The 27,335-nt window shown below is 37.3% G+C and overlaps 1 protein-coding gene across 2 annotated transcripts in view; it reads left to right on the top strand.

Moving 5' to 3' along the window:
• Positions 1 to 25,143, top strand: part of SHC4 (SHC adaptor protein 4) — a 131,872-nt gene extending 106,729 nt beyond the window's left edge. Inside the window, exons 10-12 of one of the 2 annotated variants that reach the window (XM_038580373.1) lie at positions 3,221 to 3,400; positions 15,382 to 15,635; positions 22,710 to 25,143. In XM_038580373.1, coding sequence (XP_038436301.1) covers positions 3,221 to 3,400; positions 15,382 to 15,635; positions 22,710 to 22,865 — 590 coding nt within the window. In that variant the 3' untranslated portion in view covers positions 22,866 to 25,143. Of the gene's footprint in view, positions 1 to 3,220; positions 3,401 to 3,860; positions 4,216 to 15,381; positions 15,636 to 22,709 lie in introns of those variants that run through there. The other variant, XM_038580374.1, reaches the window with a different exon arrangement.
• Positions 25,144 to 27,335: the final 2,192 nt, after the last annotated feature.

Raw genomic sequence — 27,335 nt, 5'->3', positions numbered from 1 at the left:
GCAAATGAGTCAGTGCCCTGTGCTAAAGTTTGACTCAGAACATACCGGGGTCAAATATGCTGAGAAAGGAAGACTGAGGCAGATTCAGCATCTGTTCATTCAGCTGACAAACATTTTTCTTTTGAGCACCTGCCTCAGTGCCTTCATACTAGGCATTGAAGATGAAGAAGATATGCAGATAAATGGGTTCTAATCTCTTCTTAAGGACTCGAGGAATTTGCAGTCTCAAGGGGAAGACAGACGAACAAGTAAACACATACCTATATTATGTTATGGAGCGGCGCCTGACCCAGGCTTGGGGAGGGAAGCACTAAGGGGGAAGCTTCTTGAAGGAGGTGGATTCAGAACAGAATCTTATTTATATATATATTTTTTCAGAACAGAATCTTAAAGGACAAATAGGAGTTAGGTACAGACAGAAAGGAATAGCAGGAGATAAGAACCATTTGCAGAGCACCAGCATCAATGAATAAATAGGTAACTGAGCAGATATTAATTATTTATTAAGCAGGCACTATTCTGTTAGTGTCTCATCCACATTCTTTCATTTAATCCTCACAACCATATTTTTTTATTTAAATGCAATTTGCCAACATATAACACCCATTGCTCATTGCATCACGTGCCCTCCTTAAAGCTCGTCACCCAGTTACCTACCCACCCACCCACTTTCCCTTCTGCAACCCTTTGTTGTTCCCCAGAGTTAGGAGTCCTGCTAATTATAGTGGCTGTGAGTACTATCATTAGATAATGTTTCAATATTTCAAGATAATATCTAAATGTATATCCCAAAATACAATAGAGCATTTGATAAAGAAAATAGACATAAATCCACATTTCAAATCATGATCATTTTAACTTTCGGGAGGCCAATGTTCTGATTTAATTAGGTCATTCTTGTTTGTAAGCTCATAATGCAGCTGAGGAAGATTTTGTAACAAAAAAAGTGATCTTCAATCTTTGATTTATTTGTAGTGATCTCTAACCACTTAGCCATTTATGAAAGTAAGTTTAGTTTAAACTAGATAATATTCATAGATCCATGTAACCAAACAAATGGAGACTGTCATATATTGTAAAATGCAACAAAGAAACGAAATGCCCTGACCACCCCTCCTTCTTTAGAAATCTCACTCCTCCCTCAGGATATTCCACATATAGAGTATGAGGGAGGACAAGGTGATGTGTAACAGCTGACAGACCAAGAGAAAAGGAGTAGGTAGTAAGGCTGTAGTCTTCTGACTGGGCTTCTCCTATGTGATGTACCCTTGGGTCTCCATATTTTATAAGAATTATAGCACTATTCATCATGATGTGAAATCTGATATAAAGTTGGTTCTTTTTGGACCACATTAAAAGGGTTTAATGACTGAAACAATAAAAGGACTGATGTTGACTGATATTTTATGATAAGACAATGGAATGTGAATGTCATTACTTCAGGGCAGCTTCATGATAGCACATATGGCCAAAAATATAAATGTTCCATCTATCCTGACATTCTGAGGACAGAACCATCTGGATGGTACAAAATATTTCCTGACATCAGGTACTGAAATATGGTGCTATTACCCATCCATTCAGTAACCCTTTGTTGTCATAAGTATGTGCCAGCCATGTGCTAGGAGAAAAGATCTCTACATTCACGGAACATGCAGTCTAGATGGCATTAAACAAAATGACATAATAGAATTAATTTTTCTTGTGATATGGACTTCAAAGGTGAAGAAGAAACTTCTAGCAAAGCAGAGAGACTTAGTGTAGTCTGAGAAGGTCGGAGAAAGCTCTACTGAGAAAAGAGATGCTTATACTGACACCTGAAGAGTGTGGGAAGAGCATGGCAATCAGAGAAAATGGCCTTACAGTGGAGATTATTCTTCCAGAAGGGCAAAGTGACTGAGGAACATGGAGGTGCAAGGGAAGCTGGGTAGATGGGACCAGAACTTGGGGCTTGTTGAAAAGTTTGAGCTTTGGGACACCTCCTGGGTGGCCTAGTGGTTGAGCATCTGCCTTTGGCTCAGGGTGATACCAGGGTTCTGGGATCGAGTTCCACATCGGGCTTCCCACCGGGAGCCTGCTTCTCCCTCTGCCTATGTCTCTGCCTCTCTTTCTGTGTCTCTCATGAATAAATAAATAACATCTTTAAAAAAAGACAAAAAAAGTTTGAGCTTTATCCAAAGAGGAATGGGAGGCAGTAAAGAGTTTTTTAAGCCGCTGAAAAATATGACTAGGTTTGCAAAAAAAAGATCATTTTGGCCACAGTGTATAGAACAGAATGGAAGAGGAGGAAACAGGGTAAGAGGGAAGAAGGTGATAACCTAAGGGGTGAGGTTTTTCCATTAAATTCCAGAATAAACATCAACAGTTGGTTAGAGGCTGAGCTTGGCAAAACAAAACTTTGGGCATAGAGAGAAGACAGACTTTCCATTCTTAATAATTTAAGTAGTAAGGTTTTGAAAAACAGTTTAGGGACACCTGAGTGTCTCAGCTGGTTCAGCATCCAACTCTTGATTTTGGCTCAGGTCATAATCTCAGGGTGGTGAGATTGAGCCCCACATTGGGCTGGATGTGGAGCCTGTTTAAGATGTTCTCTCTCCCTCTCCCTCTGCACCTCCCCTGCCCACTCATGCCCCATATGCACATGCTCTCTCTAAAAAAAGGTAGGGTGCCTGAGTGGCTCAGTGGGTTAAGCATCGAACTCTTGGTTTCAACTCAGGTCAAGGATTGAGCCCCAAGTTGGGCTGTGTGTCTCCCTCTCTGTTCCTCCCCACTGTTTGCATCTCTCTCTCAAACAAAATCTTTTTTTTTTTTTTAAAGCAGTTTAAATAATAGATATTCAGGTTCTGTATGACATATGTGTTTTCTTGATTCCTGGACCACAGCCCTGAGCAGTGTTATGTGTGGGTTTGTGATGTTTGCTGGACAGTCGGCTGTCTTTTTTTCTCTGGCTGCTCTTCTCTTGGGTCTTCCTAGTTTGTTTCCTACCTAGTGTTGAAGCAGTAGGTCAGCTGAGGGATGGGCGGGGAGGGTCTAGGAGGCCAAGGAGAGGGTGCTTTCCCTGAAAGCCTGGTGTGTTTCTTGTTTTTACAGGTCTAGAAGTCAGTACTCAAATATGTATAGGAGGGGAGTGGCTCTTCCTTTCCTATCAGTTCTAGACTCAAACATGATTTTACTTATTGTTTACAAAGTAAGAACATATGTTGATCATTAATCATTACAGGTAATGCACAGGAGAGAGGAGTGCAGTCCCATCGAGATGCCTCATTAATGAAGCACGCATGTCGAGTGGATTTCTTCAATGATCCCTGCTACATAAACACACAGGCTTTTCAAAGTACACTTGGCTCTGCCCCAAATCAAAGCTCAGCTCACGTGTTGGGGAGCCCATGGCACCGTGAAAGTAAGTCGCTGCTCACTATCTGTATGAATTTCCTGTGGCTACTGTAACAAGTTACCACAAACTGAGTGTCTTCAAGCAACAGAAATTTATTCTCTCACAGTTCTGGAGTAGTTCCCTCTAGAGACTCTGGAGGAGGATCTGTTCCATGCCTCTTTCCCAGCTTCTGATCACTATTAGCAATTCTTGGTGTTCTTTGGCTTGTCAACATATCAATCTCTGCCTCAGTCTTCACATGGCCTTCACCTCTATGTCTCCAAACTTCTCCCTCCTTTTTCTAGGACAATACCTTTCTCTTCTAGGTGGGCCCTAAATCCAGGAAGATCTCATCTCGAGATCCTTAACTTAATTATACCTGCAAAAGCCCTTTTACCAAATGAAGACACATTCATGGGGACTATGGATCGGGACTTGAACATATCCTTTTGGGTGCTACTGTTCAACTCACTACATTGTCTTTCAGTTTCAGGAAGGCTGTTTCGCTGGCCTCATTTTTAAGGAATGAAAAGGATTGTTTCTTACCTCAATATTATACCACAGTTAATTGTGAAGTGTTATGAATTTCGAGGTTTTGGGACTTTGATTTTGAATAATCTTTTCAGATACTTTCAATTGGCTCCCAACTTTTAGTTTCTGCTGTGTGCTTTTGCTGAAGGAAGGACTATCTAAACCAGGAGATAATTTTGAATTTGTTGGTTTGCATGAGGAACAATGACCATTATTTGGCTCTGTTTAGTGATGGTTTTAATTTTATTCATTTCAAAATTCCTTGGTAAGTCATCTATATGGTACTAAAATAAAGTGGCTCCTTTCCTTTTTTTTTTTTTTTTTTTGTGGCTCCTTTCTTTAGCCATGTATCTGTGAGTAAAATACAGTAAGACAAACATCATTTTCCTACTAAATTGCTTCCAGAAGTAAATGCATAAACAGGAACATAAATAAGTAAAATCAAAGCAAATCAAAAGCCTACAGCCAATTAAAAAACAAGTAAACCCAAAAATGCTTTTTATAAAATATTAAAGTGTATTGGGTTCAAATTTGGGTGAGCCAAACCTGGTTCACTCCAAAGATGGAGATCCAATCATTCAGAAAGTCCTTTTGCTAGCTGAGAATCTCTCTCCAGACTGCCAAGGGCAACTTTCTAAAAAAGTTGATGAGCAATGACAAGATGAAATTTAGCAGATTTTGGTGAGCCTGGGCTTCACCAGACCACCTTAACTCCTAAACTGAGAAACAAAGGTCCTCGTTGCCAGCGATGTGACAAGTGAGCCATTGTCTTGCAAGCTTTCCAAAATCAGCCTTGGCACCCAAACAACCTGATTGGGTTCTCTGGAAGCAAACACTGAGATGGGGCTTTGGCGTGCAGGGTCTTTATTGGGATCCCTATCAGGAAGGGATCAGCCATCAAAAAAAGTGAAATCTTGACATTTGCAATGACGTGGATGAACTAGAAGATATTATGCTAAATGAAATAAGTGAATCAGAGAAAGACAATTATCCTATGACCTCACTCGTGTGTGGAATTTAAGAAACAAAACAGAGGATCTATAGAGGAAGAGAGGAAAATATAAAACAGGATGAAATCAGAGAGGGAGACAAACTATAAGAGATTCTTAGTTATGGGAAACTGAGGAGGGTTGATGGAGGGGAGGGGGTGAGGGAAGGAGTAACTGGGTGATGGGCATTAAGGAGGACATGTGATGTAATGAGCACTGGGCATTATATAAGACTGATGAATCACTGACCTCTACCTCTGAACCAATAATACATTATATGTTAATTAATTAAATTTACATTTAAAAATAAATTAAATTTAAAAAAAGGCTAGAGCATGTAGCTTAAAGTTCATGACATCTGGATAATGTAAAGTCCTTTCAGTCAGGATTGGATAGGAATTCTTATTATTCTTATTATTCTTATTGTTTTTTTTATTATTTGCTAAGTTGTCTGTCGCCTTCCACAACCAAATTTAGTAGTGAAAAGAGGGATAAGATTACCATAATAAAAAACCTATGTTCACAAAAGAGAAGCATGCAAGACACACAGGGGTCACTGGTACATAGCAATTCCAAATCCCATAGTGCAGTAATTGTGAAGACTCCTTGAGCTGGAAGTGGAGAAAATGATTTGCTTGGACTCTGGTCCAGCTTTATGAGAGGAATCTCTTTGTCCATTGTTATCTGTGGGCCTCGACTGTCCTCTGGGTTGTTCCTGCCGTTATCCTTTGTGTACATATCCAAAGTTAATGTTGGAGAAAGTGCCTTTTTTAGGGGCTTCACCACATTTATAGCCTATTTTCTGTGGGTGGGGACTTGATAAATTGGAGTTGCTGTGGAGGCCCTAAAGCCATAGACAAGCCAATCACAATGAATTATGATTCATTGGCAACGTAATTCCTTAAAAACTTAGTAGGATTCTCCTTTATTTGCTTAGAGTCAATTCCTCATGAAATTCCCCACAATGTTCTTTTATTATCCTCATTGCCCGAAGGATGCCTTCTTTCTTTCCTGTTATTGATATAATTTCTGTGTTCTCTCTTATTGATCTGTGTTCTTTGAGATTTATTAATTTAATTGATCTTTCTAAAGGACCCAGGTTTTGGTTTCATTTTGTCTGTTATTTTCTATTTTCTGTTTCATTGATTTCCATTTTTACCTTTTCTGTGCTTTCCTTCCACTATCGATTAAATTTTCTCTTCTTTATCTAGCTTGTACTATATTTTCTTCCACTGTCTTTGTAGTTTTATTTCCACAGTTACATATTTATTTCTCATGAACTTTATATTTTCTGTGAAGTAGAGGGTCTAACTTAATTTTGCCTATGTAAGTGATCCAGTTTTGCAAACACCATTGACTAAATAATCTCCTCTTTCTTTAATATCACTCTCCACTAGACTAGATTCTTTCTTTGTATGTGAATCTGTTTCTAGGCCTTTATTATACTTTTTCTATTGCCCTACTTCCCTGTTCTATTACCAGTATATTAACTAGCATGGCTTTATAATATATCTTAATAGGCATATAATTCTTCCTTTATATTACAAATAATTTTTCTCTGGGTACTATCTCAAACTTTCGCTTATTATTGACATTTTAAAAAAGATTTTATTTTATTTATTCATGGGGGAGAGAGAGAGAGAGAGGCAGAGACATAGGCAGAGGCAGAAGCAGGCTCCATGTAGGGAGCCCAATGTGGGACTCAATCCCAGGTCTCCAGGATCACACCCTGGACTGAAGGCGGCACTAAACCACTGAGCCACCCACGCTGCCCTATTATTGACATTTTTTTGTTAATATCTTTTTCTAACAACGTTTTAGACACTCTACAGAGGTGAATGTGTTTTTCCCCTCAATAATGCAAATAAATTCCTGTTCTATAATTTTTACATGCCCAAGATTCCATACTGATAAACAGTATGCAGTCAGTTCTCATACTTAATGGATTCCATATTTGAGAATTTGTTTACTTGCTAATATTAGTTTGTAACACCAAAACACTCATGTGGAACTTCTGTGGTCATACGTAGATGTGCACAGAACAACAAAAAATTCGAGTTGCCCAATGCACCCATTTCCAGCTAAGGTGAAAGTAGGGTCATGCTCTGCCTTCTTGTTCCGTCTCTTCTGTTATAAACAAGTACCTTCTGCAGTCCATTTATTGCCATGTACTTTGAGTTTTTGTGCTATTTGCTGCTAATTTTGCTCATTAATATCATCTCCAAGTGTTGTGCTGAAGTGCCATATATCGCTTGTAAGTGCAGAAGATTGTGATGTACCTTACAGAGAAAATCCACATCCACATATTAGATAAGCTTCATTCAGGCATGTGTTGGCTTTTAAGATCAGTGTTCTTGAATCAACAATATATATGAAATAAGGTAACTTTAAATAGAAATACACATAAAACAAGGTTATATATTGATCGACTGATGAGCATGCTGTGTCCTGAGGCTCAGAGGAAACTAACCCTGCATTTCTCCTGTGGATGGTGTTTCAGTTTTCACTAAATCAGCATTCATAGCAACTTTGTAAAATAAAACTGTCAATGAAGAGAACTGACTACTTTCAGTCCTTTCAAATCAGAAATGGAGCCGTTTTAACATGTCGTGGGAGAAAAAAAGCATGGGCTTTTCTTCCCACAACGGAAAACTGAGAGTTGCCCGCCAGCCCCAACACTTTTCTCACAAATTTAATCCCCCTTCCAATTTTGTCTTTAGTTATGTGGCTATCCTGATATTTGTATACATTTTTTTATTCTATAAACAGGGTTTTTTTTTCTAATTCAAAAGTAACACAAGTACTCATGGAAAAAAATCCAAATAATAAATATGGTATTTAAAAATAAAATAAAATGTCCCTTCTCAAGCTTTAATACTGTATTCAACTCCCTACATATTAGCAGTTTCTTCTGATTACTACCAGAATATTAATGAATAGTTAAGTATCTATCTACATACTTAGGCATATCCATCCACCCATCTATCTACCTACCTATTAACCTATCATCTATCTCCTTTATTTTTTTTTTTAAAGATTTTACTTATTTATTCATGAGAGACACACACACACACATAGAGAGGCAGAGATATAGGCAGAGGGAGAAGCAGGCTCCATGCGGGGAGCCCCATGTGGGACTCTATCTCAGGACCCTGGGATCATGCCCTGAACTAAAGGCAGATGCTCAACCACTGAACCACCCAAGTGCCCCTATCTATCTCCTTTAAAAAGAAATAAAAGTTATACCCCCTTAGAAGTTATGATAACCTCCTTCTATACTTGCTTATTTCACTCTTCCATTTTAGAGATTTACAAATTAGCATGTAATATCCTTTGTTATTTTCTTCCAGTTTTATTGAAATATAATTGACATATAACATTGTACTAGTGATTTGATATATGTATATATTGCAAAATGATTAACACACTAACTTTAGCGTGGTATCTATCCATCACCTCACATAGTTACAAAATTTCTTGTGTTGAGAACTTTTAAGATTTACTCTCTTAGGAACTTTTAAATATGCAACACACTATTGTTAACTATAGTTGCCTGGCTGTACATTACATCCCTAGGACCTGTTTATCTTATAACTGAAAGATTGTAACTTTTTACCACTTTCACCATTTCTCCCACCCCTCACTCCCTGCCTTTGGCAATCATCAGAAAACTGATGAGTCTGTGAGTTGTGTTTTAATTTCACATATAAGTGAGATCATGCAGTATTTGTCTTTCTCTAGCTGACCTATTTCACTTAGCATTATGCCTTCAAGGTCCATCCATGTTACAAATGGCAAGATTTCCTACCTTTTTATGGCTGAATAATATTCCTGTGTGTTTGTGTGTGTAATCAACCAATCACATTTACTTTATGCATTCATCCATCATGGATACTTAGGTTGTTGCCATGTCTTGTAAATTATGCTGCCATGAATGTGGGGGTGCAGGTATCTCTTTGAGATAGTGATTTTTTTCCTTTGGATATATACCCAGAAGTGGGATTTCTGGATCATATAGTACAATAGTTCTACCCTTAATTTTTTTTTTCCAGAGTGGCTGCAGCAATTTACATTCCCACCAACAGTGTGTAAGGGTTTTTTTTCCTCCACATTCTTGCCAACATTTATGTTCCATTTTTTCCATGATAGCCATTCTAACGGGTGTGCGGTACTATTTCATTGTGATTTTGATTTGCATTTCCCTGATGATTAGTGATGTTGAGAACCTTTTTAATGTACCTATTGGGCATTTGTGTGTCTTCTTTAGAAAAATATCTATTCAGTTCCTCTGCCCATTTCTCAATTGGATGGTTTGGGGTTTTTTGTTTTGTTTTGCCACTGAATAGTATGTATTCTTTGGATATTAACCCCTTATCAGATTAATGATTTGCAGATATTTTCTCCTATTACAAAGATTGTCTTTTTGTTTTGTTTATGGTCTCCTTCACTATGCAGATTTTTGTTTTGATGTGGCCTTACTTGTTTATTTTTGCTTTTGGTGTCAAATCCAAAGAAACACTGTCAAGACTGATGTCTAGGGGCTTACCCCTTATGTTTTCTTTTAAAGTTATATGGGTTCAGGTCTTACATTCAAGTCTTTAATCCATTTTGAGATGGTTTTTGTGTATTGTGTAGGCCAGGAGTCCAGTATCATTTATTCACACTTGACTGTCCAGTTTTCTCAAAAGCATTTATTTATTAAAGACGCTATCCTTTTCCCATTGTATTTTTCTTGGTTCCTTTGTCATAAGTTAATTGACCATGTAAGTGTGAGTTCATTTTTGGGCTTTCTATTCTGTTCCATTGATCTATGCGTCTGTTTTTATGTCAATATTACACTGTTTTGATTTCTATATCTTTGTAATATAGTTTGAAATTAGGAAACACGATAGCTCTAGCTTTGTTCTTTTTTTTCAAGATTGCTCTGATTATTTGAAGCTTTTTGTGGTTCCACACAAATTTTAGGATTGTTTGCTCTAGTTCTGTGAAAAATGCCATTGAAATTTTTGATAGGGACTGCATTGAATTTGTACATGTTTTGGGTATTATGGACATTTTAACAATGTTAATTGTGAGCACAGACTATTTTTCCATTTATTTGTGTCTTCAATTCCTTTCATCAATGTGTTAAGAGTTTTCAGATCTTTAACTCTCTTGGTTAAACTTATTAAGTATTTATTATTATTTAAAGTTTCATTTATTTAGATAATCTAAATTACCTAAATTACCCAGTGTGAGGCTTGAACTTTTGAGATCAAGAGTCATATACTCTTTGGTCTGAGTCAGCCAGCAGCCCCAGTATTTTATTCTTTTTGATGCTATTATAACTGGGATTGTTTTCTTAATCTCTCTTTCTGATGGTTTATTAGTGTATAGAAATACAACTAATTTTCATTGATTGACTTTGTATCCTGCAACTTTATTATTCATTTATTAGTTCTAACAGGTTTGGGGTTTTTTTTGGTGGAGTCTTTAGGGTTTTCTATATATAATATTATATTCCCTATAAAGAGAAACAGATTTACTTCTTCCCATCCAATTTGGAAGCCTTTTATTTCTTTTTCATCTCTCTCTCGCTCTTTTTTTTTTTTTTTTTTTGCCTAATTGCTTTGGCAAGGACTTCCATCACTTTGTTGAATTAAAGTGGGAAGAGTGTGCATCCTTTTGTTTCTGATCTTAGAAGAAAAGCTTTCAACTTTTCACTGATGAGCATGATATTAACTGTGGGCTTATTACATATGGCCTCTATTATATCAAGGTACGTTTCCAACATACTGGCTTTGTTGCGAGCTTTTATTATGAGGGGATGTTGAATTTTGTCAAATGCCTTTTCTGCATCTTTTGAGATGATCATCTGTTTTTTTTTGTTTTTTTTTTAAAGATTTTATTTATTTATTCATGATAGTCACAGAGAGAGAGAGAGAGGCAGAGACATAGGCAGAGGGAGAAGCAGGCTCCATGCACCGGGAGCCCGATGTGGGATTTGATCCCGGGTCTCCAGGATCGCGCCCTGGGCCAAAGGCAGGCGCCAAACCGCTGCGCCACCCAGGGATCCCTGGTTTTATCTTTCATTAATGTGGTGTGTCACATCAATTGACATATGGATGTTGGACTGTCCTATATCCCTCATAAATCTCACTTCATCATAGTATGGGATCCTTTTCTTTTGATGTATTGTTGAACTTCGTTTGCTACTATTTTGTTGAGGACTTTGTATCTACATCATTCATCAGGGATATTGTCCTGGTAAATTTCTTTTATTATTATTTTTTTGTGTGTGGTATCCTTGTCTGGTGTTGGTATCAGGGTAATGCTGGCCTTGTAAATTGAGTTTAGAAGTGTTACCTCCTTTTTTTTTTTTTATGAAAACTGTTAGAAAGATTGGAATTACTTTCTCTTTAACTGTTTGGTAGAATTCACCTGTGAAGCCATCAGCTTCTGGACTTTTCTTTGCTGGGAGGTTTTTGATTGGTGATTCAGTCTCCTTATTACTAATTCACTTGTTCAGATTTTCTATTTCTTCATTATTCAGTCTTGATAGTTTTTATGTTTTTAGGAATTTATCCATTTTTCTAGGTTATCCAATTTATTGGCATATAATTGTTCAGAGTAGTCTCTTATGATCCTTTGTGCGATGTCACTTGTAATGTCTCCCCTTTCATTTATAATTTTATTTGAGTCACTCCTTTCTTGGTAAGTCTAGCTAAAAGTTTGCTTATTCTGTTTATTTAGTTTTATTGACTATTTTGTGTTGTCTTTTTACTCTCTATTTCATTTATTCCTGGTCTGATCTTTGATATTTTTTTCTTCTATTATGTTTGGGCTTAGTTTATTTATTTCAGGGTAGCCTTGAGATGTAAAGTTAGGTTATTTATTTGAGATCTCTCTTTTTTCTTAATATAGTGTTAGTTTGAACTTCCCTCTTAGAACTGCCTTTGATAGCATCCCACAAGTTTCGATATGTAGTATTTTGGTATGTGGTATTCAGGATATTTTCTGACTTATCTTTTGTTTTATTCTTGGACCCATTTGTTGTTCGGTATCATGCTGTTTAATTTTCACATATTTGTGAATTTCTTAGTTTTCTTCTTGTAATTCATTTCTAGTTTCATATCCTTGTGGTCAGAAAAGATGCTTGATATGATTTCATTCTTTTAAAATTTATTGACTTGTTTTGGCCTAACATATGATCTATCCTGGAAAATGTCCCATGTGCACTTGAGAAGAATGTGTGTCTATTGCTTTTGGGTAAAATGTTTTGTGGATGTCTGTTGAGTCAATCTAGTCTAATGTATAGTTTACATCCAATGTTTCCTTACTGATTTTCTGTGAACAAACCTTTGTTATTTTCTATTGTTTTATGGTATTATATTGTATAAGTACATCATAGTTTATATATCCATTCCCTTATTGATGAACATCTAATGTTTTTTCAGTCTTTGCTAATATAATAGTCATTACTACTCCAAAATACCCAATTGCATGTGCTTTTTAAAAATCGAACGCATCGGGATGCCTGGGTGGCTCAGCAGTTGAGTGTCTGCCTTCGGCTCCGGGCCTGATCCTGGGGTCCCAAAACGAGTCCTGCATCGGGCTCCCTGCAGGGAGACTGCTTCTCCCTCAGCCTATGTCTCTGACTCTCTCTCTCTGTGTCTCTCATAAATAAATAAATGAAATCCTTAAAAAAAATTGAATGCATTATTATGCTGTCTTCCCAGTTCACATTGGTTTCTTTAAGTGTCTCATTCTTTGTCGTTGGGGTTACTTAAAATTGTTTAATTTTGCATGTTAGATTTTTTTTCTCCCTTAAGCCATATGCCCTTTTTATTTGATCAGATGCTTATGGGTGTGGATATTCATATCTATCTTGTGCTTACCTGAATTTCTGATCATGAGCAATATGTCTTCAGTTCCTACAGGAACTCCAAGATAACATGATTATTTTCTTCCATGATTCCTATCACTTTCTTTTTAGGTCTCAATTAAATATAAAGTGGCCTTTCTTGTTGCTTGCTTAACCTTTGCTACTTCTGAAAAAAATATGTTATTAATTATATAACATCAATAGCTTATTAAATTTTGTAGGGCAATTTTATGTAAATAACTAGATTTAAATTATGATTATCTTTCTCAAAGTTAACATTATGTAAGGAAGCAGTCGATAATAGGTAATGCACCACAATGTTAAAGAGTAGTTGTATTTGGTGATAGGACCACTGGTGGTTCATTTTCTTTGTTTTTCTGTGTTTCCCAGATATTAAAAAGCAGCATGCATAACTTTAAAAATTAAAACAAAATTTTAAAAAAATCTGTCAGATATTCTGCTTTTAGGAAAATTAGATTTTCGGCAAATATTTAGATGATTAAAATGTCCCAGTACAGTGTATATTGTTCTTGTGCTAATTTGGGAAACTGTGTTAGGAAAATATTGTCCATAACCTCAGGCTGGCCTGTGATCTGTTGCCTCTTTTCAAGATGATATAATGTCTGTTTTTCTTTTGTTTTGTCCTTGTCCAAAAGCTCTCCACCCTTATCTCAGAATAAACTGGAAGCCATCATGCATTATGATGTGTGTGCACACACGCATGCATGCATCTCTCTTCCACTCATACACTTTCCCTTTTACTTACACAAACATGTACATGGCTGCTTCTCTGAGTTCTTTTTTTATGCCTGCAAGCAAGCAGCACTAAGGCCAACTTCATTTATTATTCATCAAATCTGGACACGTTTCTTCAGCCTTTTTCTGGCAACAGTAGATAGATCTGGTTGTTTGTGGAGAGAATATTTTCAGCCATTAAATATAGACTAAAGATATTTTCAAAAATATATATTTGTGAGTGCTGCATCATAATTGTGTCATGCAGAGGGAAGTGCCTAAGTAGAGACAAAACTATTACATATTAACAGGGGAATTGGGTTATGTCTACAATGCCCTGGTTACCTATTTTATGTATAATATATATGATATACATGACTTCATGAGATTATCACATATAATTCATAAAACTTAGAGTTAAGAGGATTTCTTATTCCCTTGCATAAGGACATGGAAACACACCTTTGCATTTATAAAGATGAAAGCTAGTTTCTATGTAAAAGATCCTTTGCATTTAAAAAGACAAAGCCTGATTTCTGTGGTGATTTTCCTAGTAAATTTGCCATATAGAACATATCTTCAGGGATCCCTGGGTGGCGCAGCGGTTTGGCACCTGCCTTTGGCCCAGGGCGCGATCCTGGAGACCCGGGATCGAATCCCACATCGGGATCCCGGTGCATGGAGCCTGCTTCTCCCTCTGCCTGTGTCTCTGCCTCTCTCTCTCTCTCTATGTGTGTGACTGTCATAAATAAATTAAAAAAAAAAAGAACATATCTTCAGACCTAAGAATTTTATGTTATTACTTCTGCTGTATATGATCCAGATAACCTTGCTCTCTAGTAGGGACCATTGTAGGTACTATGGAAGTAGAATGGCTAGGCCAATTTTGAAAACTGAAAGATTTTCACATTCAAGGCAATGGTCTTTGAGCATGGTGATTAAGAACTTGGGCTTTGGAGTCAAATAGATCTTATTTCATATCCTAGATTTACAACATATTAGCAGTGTGACTTTGGGTAAGTCATTTAGTCTTTTTAAAATCCATTTCCTTGCCTGCCCTGTTTTGAGAACCAAACAAGATAATATATAGAGAGCATTGAGCAGTGCCTATCATACTTAATAAGTGGGAACTATAGAATAATTATTATCACTCTGAATATCAATAATATAATTAAGTGCCACCTGGATATACCTCTTCATCCCCACTTGACTCTAGATGATATTTATTTTGCAGAACTGTGGGGAGCTGCCTCAGACCAGGGCCTCCCTGATGTTTTGCCTTCTTTTACCAGATGAACTCTGCTTTGTCCATGCAGGTGAATGACACAAACACCAGATTGGCCATTTAAATAGGAGGCCATTTAATAGCTATGCTGTGAGGTTCAGCATAGCTTTGGAGTTTTTGGTAAGAAGCATCTCTGAAGCACATTAGTAATTTGGTTTGAAAGTAAAAAGCTAATTACTAAAAACAGGCATAGTGTAAAGTTACTGAAGGCATTTTTCAAAGAGTTTGGGGATGTTTTTAGAAGTTATCTGCGATCCAGGTACTGCATAAGCCTCTTTCTCTTTAACATACAGCCCCTAGGACATAAAGTGCTTCTTTCTGCAGTTATGAAAGCAGTTTTCATGGGTCAGTTCCATTTCTCATCTGAAAAGAAAACTGCACCTGGGGAAGCCTTTCCTGGTAACAGAAGCCAAAGGCAATGTTTGGACCATTAAAATTAAAGCCTGTTGGAAGTTCTAGAAACAAAAACCCCATTTGTTCCAGAAGCAGCATCATTTAAACAGTGCACGGCACACAGTAGGGCCTCAAATTGTATGTGCTGAATGAATGAATGAATGAATGAATGAGGAGGTAACTTGGTGATGTCTCTATGTTTGGACTCTAGAAGCACCAGAAACTGTTCAGCCTGGTGCCACGGCCCAGCCTGCCAGCTCACATTCTTTGCCACATGTTAAGCAGCAGCTGCGGAGTGAAGACTGCTACCATGGCAAGCTGAGCCGAAAGGCAGCAGAGAGCCTCTTGGTGAAAGATGGGGACTTTCTGGTTCGAGAGAGTGCAACATCTCCCGGCCAGTATGTGCTAAGTGGACTACAGGGAGGCCAGGCAAAGCATCTTCTTCTGGTGGATCCTGAAGGGAAGGTATCACTGACCTCTTACTATGGTTTTCAAAGAATGTTCTAATTAAGATTATTCTGAATGATTGATCCAAACCCTGATATTGAAGCACGATAAAGCTAAGGGTTTCCTTTCTCTTGAACCCTCCACCTAGATTAGGAAGTGCTCACTAATTGCTAGTGGAGGCATTTGGGAGGGAGTCACCCTGGAGTATTAAGTAGAGGACAGCACTTTCTGCCCCTTCTCAATTCAATTCAGTGAACTAAATGAATACCTACTACATGGAAGTACAAGGATTCACAGTTGACCGTTGTCCAATATTACACACTTTTTCATTGCTATCAGAGTGCTTATAGCTTATAATTTCATAAAACAGAAACTTGAATAATTAAGAATAATTAAGAAAAATCCAAGAATGACATGGGAATGGTTCAACCAAAGTATTATGGTGTTTCTCAGGATAAAGGAGTGCTCTGGTTGAGGCAAACTAAAGGCTTCTTGCAGGGTCTGACATGTAAGATGAACCTTGAGTGACAGCAACATTTTTTTAAAAATTTTTATTTATTTATGATAGTCACACACACAGAGGGAGAGAGAGAGGCAGAGACATAGGCAGAGGGAGAAGCAGGCTCCATGTACCGGGAGCCCGACATGGGATTCGATCCCAGGTCTCCAGGATCGCGCCCTGGGCCAAAGGCAGGCGCTAAACCTCTGCGCCACCCAGGGATCCCGAGACAGCAACATTTTAAAAGGGGTACATTTAGAGCATAGGGAAGGAAGTACAAGGACAGACAGAGCAGAAGAATAGTATTAAGCCAATAAAAAAAAATGTATGGCTAGGCAGAAAATGCCTATAGATGAGATGATCCTGGACAAAAACCAGTTAACAAAATGGTAATAGTTCTTCCCTATTAATAATTAGTTTAAATGTAAATGGATTAGGCTCCCCAGCCAAAGAATATAGAACAGCTGAATAAATAAAAAGCAAGATCCGACTATATGCTGTCTAGAAGAGACTCACTTTAGATTGAAGGACACATATAGGCTGAAAGTAAAAGGATGGATAAAGATATTCCATTCAAATGGTAACCAAAAGAGAGCAGAGATGGCCATACTTGTATCAGACAAAATAGACTTCAAGTCAAAAACTGTCAAAAGAGACATAGAAGGACATTATATAATGATAAAAGGATCAATTTACCAGGGAGATATAATAATTATAAATGTATATGCACCCAACATCAGAGTACCCAAATATATGACAAACATTGACAGAACTGAAGGGAGAAATAATAACCCCATAATAGTGGGAGATCTCAATGCCCCACTTTCAATAATGGATTGAATGAATGTCCAGTCAGAAGGATTTGAACAACAGTGTAGACCAAATGGACCTAACAAACATATGCAGAACATTCCACCCAACTGCAGCAGTATACACATTCCTCTCAAGCATACTCAGAGCATTCACATGTTAGATCACAAATACTTGGATGGATCACATGTTAGGTCACAAAACAAGTCTTAGGAGATTTGAGAAGAGTGAAATCATACCAAGTATCTTTTCTTATCACAATGGAATGAAACTAGAAATTAATAGCAGAAAGAAAATTCATAAATAGGTGGAATAAAACAACACACTCTTGAACAACCAGCTTCAAAGAAGAAATCAAAGGGAAATTAGAAAAAATCTGAAAACAAATGGAAATGAAAACAACACAACATACCAAAACTATGGGATGCAGCAGAAGCAATATGAAGGAAGTTGATGGTGATAAATACCTACTCTGAAAAAAAAAAAAAAAAAAGATCTCAAACAATCTAACTTTACACCTCAAGGAACTATAAAAAGAACGAACTAAATCCAAAGTTAGCAAAAGGAAGGAAATATTTCATATTACAGCAGAAATAAATGAAAGAGTAGAAATATAATAGGAAAAATCCACAAACTACAACTTGATATTTTGAAAAGATACACAAAACTGACAAACCTTTAGCTAGGTTGCTAAGAAAGCAAGAGGGAAGACTCAAAATCAGAAGGGAAATAAGAGACATTACAACTGATGCTAAATTAAATGATTATATTAAATTAAATGATTATCAGAGATTATTAAGAACACTTGTATGCCAACAAGTTGGATAACCCAGAAGAAATGGATAAATTCCTAAAAATTTACAACCTACCAAGATTGAATCATGAAGAAATAGAAAATCTGAACAAATTACTAATAAGGAGATTGGATCACTAATCAAAAACTGTCCAATAAAAAAGTCCATGACCAGATGGTTTCACTGGTAAATTCTTTCAAACATTTAAAGAATTAATGTCAATACTTCTTAAATTTTCAAAAGAAAAAAAAAAAGAAAAAGAAGAGGAGGGGTGCCTGAGTGGCTCAGTTGCTTAAGCATCTGCCTTCTACTCAGGTCATGATCTCTAGGTCCTGGGATCCAGTGGCCAGAGTCGGGTACCTTGCTCAGAGAGGAGTCTGCTTCTCCCTCTTCCTCTGCTCCTCCACCCACCTGTGCTCTTGTGCATTCTCTCTCACTCTCAAATAAATAGATAAAATCTTTATTAAAAAAACGAAGAGGAAAAAATACTTACAAACTCACTTTATGAGGCCTGTATTACCCATATAACAAAACTAGAAAAAGACACTATAAGAAAAAAAAAAAAAGAGGGCAGTATGTCTGATGGACATATATACAAAAATCCTTAACAAAAAATTAGCAAACCGCATTCAACAGTTCATTAAAGGATCATACACTGTGACCAAGTAGAATTTATCCCTGGATTGCCAGGAAGGTTCAACAAAGAAAATCAATCTATGTGGCACGCTACATGAACAAAATGATTGATAAAAATCATATGGTCATCTCAATAGATGAACAAAAAGCATTTGACAAAACTCAACACACCTTCATGATAAAAAAAAAAAAACCCAATCTACAAGCTAGGAGTAGAAGGAAATTACCTTAGCATGGCAAAGGCCGTATGTATAACGCCTAGAGCTAATACCATACCCACAGTGAAAAACAAAGTTTTTCCCCTCACCACTTTTGTTTAACATAGTACTGGAAGTAGTAGCCAGGGAAATTAGGCAAGATAAAGAAATAAAAGGCATCCAAATTGGAAAGGAAGAAGTAAAATAATGTCCTCAGATGATATAATCTTATATGTTAGAAAATCCTAAAGATTCCACAAAAAACTTGTTATGACAAATTAACAATTCAGAAAGTGAATATATAAAGATCAGTTGCATTTGTATATAATAATAATAATGAACAATCTGAAAATGAAGTAAGGAAAACAATCTCATTTACAATACCATCAAAAAGAATAAAATACTTAAGAATAAATGTAACCAAGAAGGCAAAAGACTTATACACTAAAACTGTAAAACACTGCTGAGAGCAATTAAAGAAGACACAAATGGAAAGATATCCCATGTTCATTGATTAGAAAATTTAATATTGTTAAAATCTCCATATTACCCAAAGTAATCTACAAATTCAATGCAATCTCCATAAAAATTCTCAGAGCATTTTTTTATAAAAATAGAAATACAATCTTAGTATTCATTTGGAACTACAGAGAACCCTGAATAGCCAAAACAATCTTGAGAAAGAAAAACAAAGCTGGAGACATCACACTTACTGATTTCAAAGCTAGAGTAATCAAACCAGTATGGTACTGGCAGAAAGACAGACATATAGACCAATGGAATGGAATAGAGACCCAGAGAGAAACCTCTGCATAAATGGTCAAATGATCTTTGCAAAGGTTGCCAAGAATACACAATGGGGAAAGAATACTCTTATCAACAAATGGTTTTAGGAAAATGATATCTATACATAAAAGAATAAATTGGACCCTTATCTTACACCACACAAAAAAATTAACTCAAAATAGATTAAAGACTTATACGTAAGATCTGGCACTGTAAAACTCCTAGGAGAAAACATAAGGGGGAAATTTCATAATATTGCTCTTGACAATGATTTCTTGGATGTAGCACCAAGAATACAAACAAATGCAAAAACAGACAAGTGAGACTATATAAAACTAAAAAATTTCTACACAGCAAAAGAAGCAATCAACAGAGTGAAAGGCAATAAGAATGGGAGATAATATTTGCAAACCATATGTCTGATAAGGGGTTGATTTTCAAAGTATATAAGAAATTTCTACAACTCAATAGCAAAAAGACAATCTGATTAAAAAATGGACAGATGGGGGATCCCTGGGTGGTGCAGCGGTTTAGCGCCTGCCTTTGGCCCAGGGCGCGATCCTGGAGACCCGGGATCGAATCCCACGTCGGGCTCCTGGTGCATGGAGCCTGTTTCTCCCTCTGCCTATGTCTCTGCCTCTCTCTCTCTCTCTCTCTCTATCATAAATAAATAAAAATTAAAAAAAATGGACAGATGACTTGAATAGTCATGTCTCTAAAAAAGATATACATATGGCCAGCAGCTACTTAAAAAGATGCTCAACGGCTATAACCCTCAGCGAAATGCAACAAAATTCACGGTAATATATCACCTCACACCTGTTAGGATGACCATGATCAAAAACAAACATACAGAAAAGAACATGTTTGGTGAGGGTGTGCAGAAATTGGAACCTTTGTGTCTTGTTAGTGAGAATGTAAAATGGTGTAGCTGCTGGGGAAAATAGTATGGATTTTCCTCAAAAAATTCAAAATAGTACCCACATTTGGTCCATATTTATTGGTTGGGTTTTTATCCCAAATGAGTTGAAATCAGGAACTTAAAGAGACATTTGCACTCCCATCTTCATTGCAGCATTATTCGCAATAGCCAAGTGGTAGGAACATGCTAAATGTCCCTTGATGGATTAATGGATTAAGAAAATGTGGTGTATGTATACATACACACATATACAATGGAGTACTATTCAGCCAAAGTCAAGAATCTGTCACATGCTACAACATGAATGAACCTGGAGAACATCCTGCTAATTAAAATAAGCCAGTCACAGAATGACAACTACTGCATGATTCCAATGATATGAGATATCAAAAGTAGTCAGACTCATGGAAACAGAAAGAATAGTAGTTGCCAGGGCCCGGTGAGGAGGAGGAGATGGGTTGTTGTTTAATGTATAATGTATAATGTATAGTTCAGTCATGTAAGATGAAAAGTTCTAGTGATCTGGTGTACAGCATTGTGCTTAGAGTTAACTATACTATCGTACACTTAAAAACTTGTTCAGGAGGTAGATCTCATAATAGGGGTTTGTTATCTCACACACATGTGCACAAATGTGCACCCAGGCACCTTGTGATTGGGGTCATAGCAGCAGATGTTTGCAGTGTGTAAAGCTGGGCAAATGGTGAATTTAAGGTGAATGAGCATGGAGTGCAGTAGGCTAAGATGACCTGGGAAGCACGTGTCCTGTGTCAGAGGGACAGTCACATGCAGCTTCAGTCAATTGCTGCCACTTGGAGTAAGGGCCCAGAGTAGCCAGATTCGATTTTACCAAAGAAGCCACAAAACTAAATTTTTGTAGGAAATCTCCCCATTTTTAATTCAAAATACTTAAAAAATCTCTATTGGGCATCTCCCACTTAACACACCCCAGCAAACTTAAACATCCCTGGGATGTTTGGCTACAGAGTGGATAGTTTATAATCCCTGCACTGGAAGATTCACTGGACATCTGTATGTAGGATTGCTTGGAGAAGAAAATAATGAGGGGCTTCCAGGTAAAAACTAGTGAGAGCCTGAACCAGAATGGAAGCAGGAGAAATACAGAGAGGAGGGCAGAGTGAGCTGGAATTAAAAACACAGACTGGCAGGACTGATCAGCTGATCTGACATAGGTTCGTGTTGAAATGAAGGAGATAAAAATGTTTTCAAGGCTTGGAGCCATTTGAGGCTAAGTTGGAAACATTGTGCTCTTTGCCTCGTACTCCTTGAGTGTGTATTTCCCAAGAATAGAGGTATTCTCTTACACAGACATAGTACAGGGATCAAAATCAAATTTATACGTTGATACACTACCATGATCTAATTCATAGTTGTATTCAGATTAGGTCAATTCCAATAAGTTTGTGTTTTTTTAATATGCTGAAAACCAATATCTAAACAGAACTAAAAAATCCCTTGTAGAGAGAGGTAGCAGAATCATGTAGCAAGATATTCTCTGGCTGTGACTTCCCACTCCTGGACAATTCTCAGCCACCCTCCCAACAGGAATATTTATGGCCAGTGGAGTCATGATGGGGAGTAATTTCTTCTGCCACTGCAGAGTAAGGATGCAGTAACATTAGGGAGGAAAGTCCTCAGGAGAAAGCAGGCAAAGGGAAACCAAGTTTCTATGGCAGGCAGACAAGAAGTTCCATATAACAAATATTTAGGAATCAGCTACCATGAAGTCTTCAGGAAGAAGACGTGAATGCCTATTAGGAAGGTCTGAGGAGGCTTCTCAAAGGAGACAGGATTTGTGTTAAGCCTCCAAGGAGAGGCAGGACTTCTCCAGAAGGGCCTGCTTCCTACAGACACAAGATATTTTGAAACAGTCTGCTTGCTGGGTTATAATTATAACCAATTATAGACTTCATGCTTGTATGTACAGTTAAATATTTATAGGACTGGTGACATGATAGAATACATCAAACAGTAACATGGCAAAAGGTTGGTTGCAAATTTGGATTTTTCTAACTCAGAGGGAAAATTGCTTTAAAAACATAATGGGGGAGCACTTGGGGGGCTCAGTGGTTGAGCTTCTGCCTTTGGCTCAGGTCGTGATCCCAAGGTCCTGGGATCGAGTCCTGCATTGGGCTCCCCACAGGGAGCCTGCCTCTCCCTCTCCTTCTGCCCATGTCTCTTTCTCTCTCTGTGTCTCTGATAAATAATTAAATAAAATATATTTTTTATTTGTTTTAAAAAGAGGTAATGGGGAATGAGACAATTGTCTACTAAGGGATATAGAGTTGAAAAGTACGTTTGGTTTTTTTTGTTGTTGTTCAGCCAAATATCTCCTTTGAGGATGTGTCTGTTTTTCTTCCTGATTGTTTACATCTTTTGAGAGAACTATTACCATTTAACCTAACTACTTTGTACTTCCTTTTCAAGGTAAGGACCAAGGATCACGTATTTGATAATGTCGGCCACCTTATCAGATACCACATGGATAATAGTTTGCCAATCATCTCTTCTGGAAGCGAAGTAAGCCTTAAACAACCAGTGAGAAAAGATAATAATCCAGGACTTTTGCATTCTAACAAATGATAGTATGGAAGTGCCATCACACTAATATTTCAAAAAAGTCCATTTTGTGTTAGGACACAAAGATAATCCAAACTTGGTTTATAGACAAAATAGAGCACAAACTGTGAAGTACATTTTTTCCAAGACCATCATGGGACTATGTCTTTTATCAGACAAAGAAATAACAAAGATCGATCTTCAGAAAGTAAAACTTAGAAAAGGGGAAGAGGATTAGTCCATTTGAAAAGAAATTATACATATGCACGGATGTCACTTTTTAAGGCCATATTGCATTGATAGCAAGCTAAAAGCACAATTAAAATTTCCCATGCTAGAGACTATTTGGATGAACTGCTGGGGCAGTGGTATGTGCCTTTCAACTTGATAATTTGGGGACATTTTCATATTGGGGAGATTAGTTCTAACTGTCTTCATATTCTATAACTATAGAACTATTTGCCAAAAAGTTTTTCCTTGTTACAAAAATAAGAAGCAATCTGCTTGATAGTTACTGACTTTACTACGTTTTCTGTTTAGTAGCACTTTCACTGCAACGTTAAAATAAATTTGACGTTGAATTTGGATTCTGTCTATGCCAGTAGAATCAAATCAAAAGCCACTGAAAGCATTGGTCTGTTTCATTGGCCTGTCCCATTCACTAGTTAAAGGGTTGGAGCCTAGATTCTTTGGCCTCGTATTTCTCAATGTTTGCTATTCAAACTGCATATATGCAGCATAGAACAAGCTGAAGAGAGGCCAAATCTATCAGTCATTTCTAGTTCATCATATTTCTCCCTCTTTCCTCCCCCACCCCCACTCATGAGAAAGCTCCTGAGTGCATAGATTGAAAACATGGAAGGCAGACCAGTGTTCATATTCAACATCCAAATTGGTTTCATTCTTATTTAAAGAACGAATTTATTTGAAAGTATCAGGAAATATCCTCCTGATTGGCTGTGACTGAATCATAGTCTCTCACCTACATGTATCCTCAGCATCTTTTCTAGATATGATCAGACAAAATGCAGAAGGGAGAAAACACATTGAATGAAACATTTGGAAAGGTCTGCCTCATGTAGGTACACTGATCAACTGATGGTGTAATTAAGTGTTGTATAGAGAAGAGTGCTGGCCAGGTCTCTCGAAGTGACCTTGAGCTAGCTGCTGAACCTGACTGGACTCCCGTTTCCTTGTCTATGAAATAAGGGAGTGGGATTAGGTGAATTCAGAGATGTATCTCTGCCCTATCATGAGTCTATAAAAAGCAAGTTTTCCATTTATTAGGGGTCAGCGCTGATAGTTTGTATAATTAAGATGAAAACTTGAGTTTATTCCTTTAGTCTGTATCTCTACTCACAGAATAAAAGGCACAACTGAAATCAACATTCAGGTAGCAGAGACCCTGAGCCTTTCTGTCAAAAACATTGAAACTTTGGAGTACTCTCAGTAGTGATGGTGGAAGTGGATTGGGTTGTTTGGAGTAGCAGAAAACTGCTTCAATCTTTTACTTGCCTTTGCATATAGTGGTTTGGCCATTACTTTAGGATGCTTTTTTATCCTGAGTAATCTGGACAGTTGCCTTAACCCCACTTCATTTTGGCTATGTAGATACAACTTAATCTTTGTAATTATGATATATTTGCTAAGTTTTAAATAAAATACAAGAAACTTTTTTGGGGTAGAAATCATCAGAAATCAAGCACACTGAACTGTAATATTTTTCTGCAAGGGTTTATGATTTTATTCTACTCTACTGCCACTGATTGCTTAGGTAGGTTTGTTTCCTTTTATACAACTAGGAAATAATGGCTGTTTCATCACTTTTACATATATCTTGGTTTTTGATGATCTGTCTTCGTGAAGGGGGTCAGCGTGAGTATAGATCATAGAAATTTGTGGGTGATCTAGTCACCTATCAGAGTCAGAGTAGGGTTGTGATCTCAGTCTGGTTGAGCAGAGTGTTAACTGGGTTGCAGGAAGAAGTTCCTGGTAGAAATAGGTGCAGAGAGTATAAACAATATGAGCAGAACATGGATACTGGTACATGATGCACCAGTACATGGATAATCAGTATTTGACTGTAATGTTATAGTAGTTAGATAAGCAAATACTGCACTTACAAGTACCGCAGACACAGTTCAAACAAAATGAAACAACAGAAGAAATATTTTATTGCATGCTATTTTAATCACACACACTTATCTTCATCTGTTTTAAAGTGGAAATCCATTTGCCTATAAATATCTGTAAACAACTTTTCAAAAAAAAATAAATGATCATTGCTTTATGACAATTGAGAGTATATGTCTGATGTTTAGGATTTGGAAACTTTATCATTTGCAGGATGTATCAGGGTCCTGACAGACAAAAGATGGTTCACTTAAATTGGGTAATGCAAGGAGGGTTTAATAAAGGGATTTTTTACAAAGGTGTGGGCAGAACGTTGGGAAACCACAATGGAGCGTGCAGTGCCCTGGGGCCAGTGAATGGATAAGGGAAGAACGTGGTAACATAATCTGGAGCGAACTCTCTGGGAGGACTGCCTCCTAGCACCTGTGGGCACCAGTGGAGGGACTCCACCAGCTCTGGTGACTCCACAAGGAGGAGGCTAGGGATAGTATACTCAATGGAAGAAGGACAGCCTTTTCAACAAATGGCATTGGAGCAATTGGATGTCTGTAAGCAAGAGAACAAACCTCACACTTTACGTAAACATTAACTCAAATGGATTATGGATTTAAATGTAAAATATAAAACTATGAAACTTTTAGGAAAGAAAGATACAGGAGAAAACTTTTAGGATATAGGGCAAAACAGAGTTTTTAGACTTGATATGATCTGGTAAAGGAAAAACTAATACATTGCATTTCATCAAAATAATAAATTTTTGCTCTGTAAAAGACTGTAAAAAGGATGAAGGAAAAAAAAAACAAAAAAAAGAAAACAAAAAACAAAAAAAAAAAGGATGAAGGGCAGGCTGTAGACTGGGGAAAAATTTGCAAATCACCTATCTGACAGAGGGCTAATATCTAGAATATATAAAAGACTCAAAACTCAACAGTAAAAAGAAAGTAGAAAGAGGGCAAAAAACATGAACAGACAATTCACTGAAGATATATAGATGTCAAACAAGCACATGAAAATATGTCCAAAATCACTAACCAGTTAGGAAATGCAAATTAAAATCACAATTAGATATTACCACACACATATCTGAACAATATTGACAATATTAAATGCTGACGTGATGAGAAGAAAGTGGATCACAGTTTCTCATCATCTTCTTTCTCGCACTCTGGTGAGAATGTGAAATAGTGCAGTCATTCTGGAAAGCAGTTTGATAGCTTATCTAAGAAACTAAGCATGCAGCTAACATTCAATCCAGTAATTAAACCATTGGGCTTGGATCACAGAGAAATGAAAACTTATGTTTACACAAACACTCGAATAGGAATGTTTATAGTAGCTTTGTTTGTAATGACCTAAAGCTGGCAATATCCCAGATGTTCCTTCAGTGGGTGAATGGTTAAACAGACTGTGGTACAGACATACCGTGGAACACTACTCAGCAATAAAAAGGAATAACAGGCTGATACATACAACGTGGCTGAATCTGCAGATAATTATGCAGAGCAAAAAGCTGATCCCAAAAGGTTACTTAGTATAGGACTACATTTACCTAACATTCGTGAAATGATAAAATTACAGAAATGGAGAATAGGTGTTAAGGAAGGAGCCAGCAGGAGGGAGGAAAGTGGGTACAGATATAAAAGGGCAACATGAGTTGGGGCACCTGGGTGGCTCTCAGTGGTTGAGCGTCTGCCTTCCACTCAGGTCATGATCCTGGGGTCCTGGGATCGAGTCCCACATTAGGTTCCCTGCAAGGAGCCTGCTTCTCCCTCTGCCTGTGTCTCTACCGCTCTCTATGTCTCTCATGAATAAATAAATAAAATATTTTTTAAAAAGGCAACATGAGGAATCCTTGTGTGATGCAGTTGTTTTGAATTTTGACTATCAATGTGGATATCATAGTTGTGATATTGTAGTATAGTTTTGAAAAAGATGTTATTGTTGGTGACAATTGGGTAAAGTTTACAGGAGATCTCCCTGTATTATTTCTTACAACTAACTACATGGGAACCTACAATTTTTACCAAAATACAAAGTTTAATTTAACAAATGTTTGGGGGTAAAAGGTAGATAACAATTTCACTGGTAGGATCATCTTGGTCACCTTAGGTCCCCTTGTACTAGGACTAGAAGGGGTCATCTAAATGAGCTGCATGAAGCCACCTTCATGAAGGGCTTCAAATGTAATGTTTGATGTTGTCTCCAGAGATAATGCCGACAAGATCAAAGGATGGCAAACACAGATGTACGGGGAGACACTGCCAGCTTTGCCCAGACTCTCTCAGATCCCTTGATTCATTTAGGCATGTCCCTCTGCTGGCTTCTGTGTGTTTTGCTCCCAACTGCCTGCAGAGTGGCTCT

Source organism: Canis lupus, chromosome 30, assembly GCF_011100685.1.
Source record: "Canis lupus familiaris isolate Mischka breed German Shepherd chromosome 30, alternate assembly UU_Cfam_GSD_1.0, whole genome shotgun sequence".
Taxonomy (NCBI): domain Eukaryota; kingdom Metazoa; phylum Chordata; class Mammalia; order Carnivora; family Canidae; genus Canis; species Canis lupus.
Note: the sequence above shows the minus strand (reverse complement) of the source record. Positions and strands in the feature narration are given on the sequence as shown.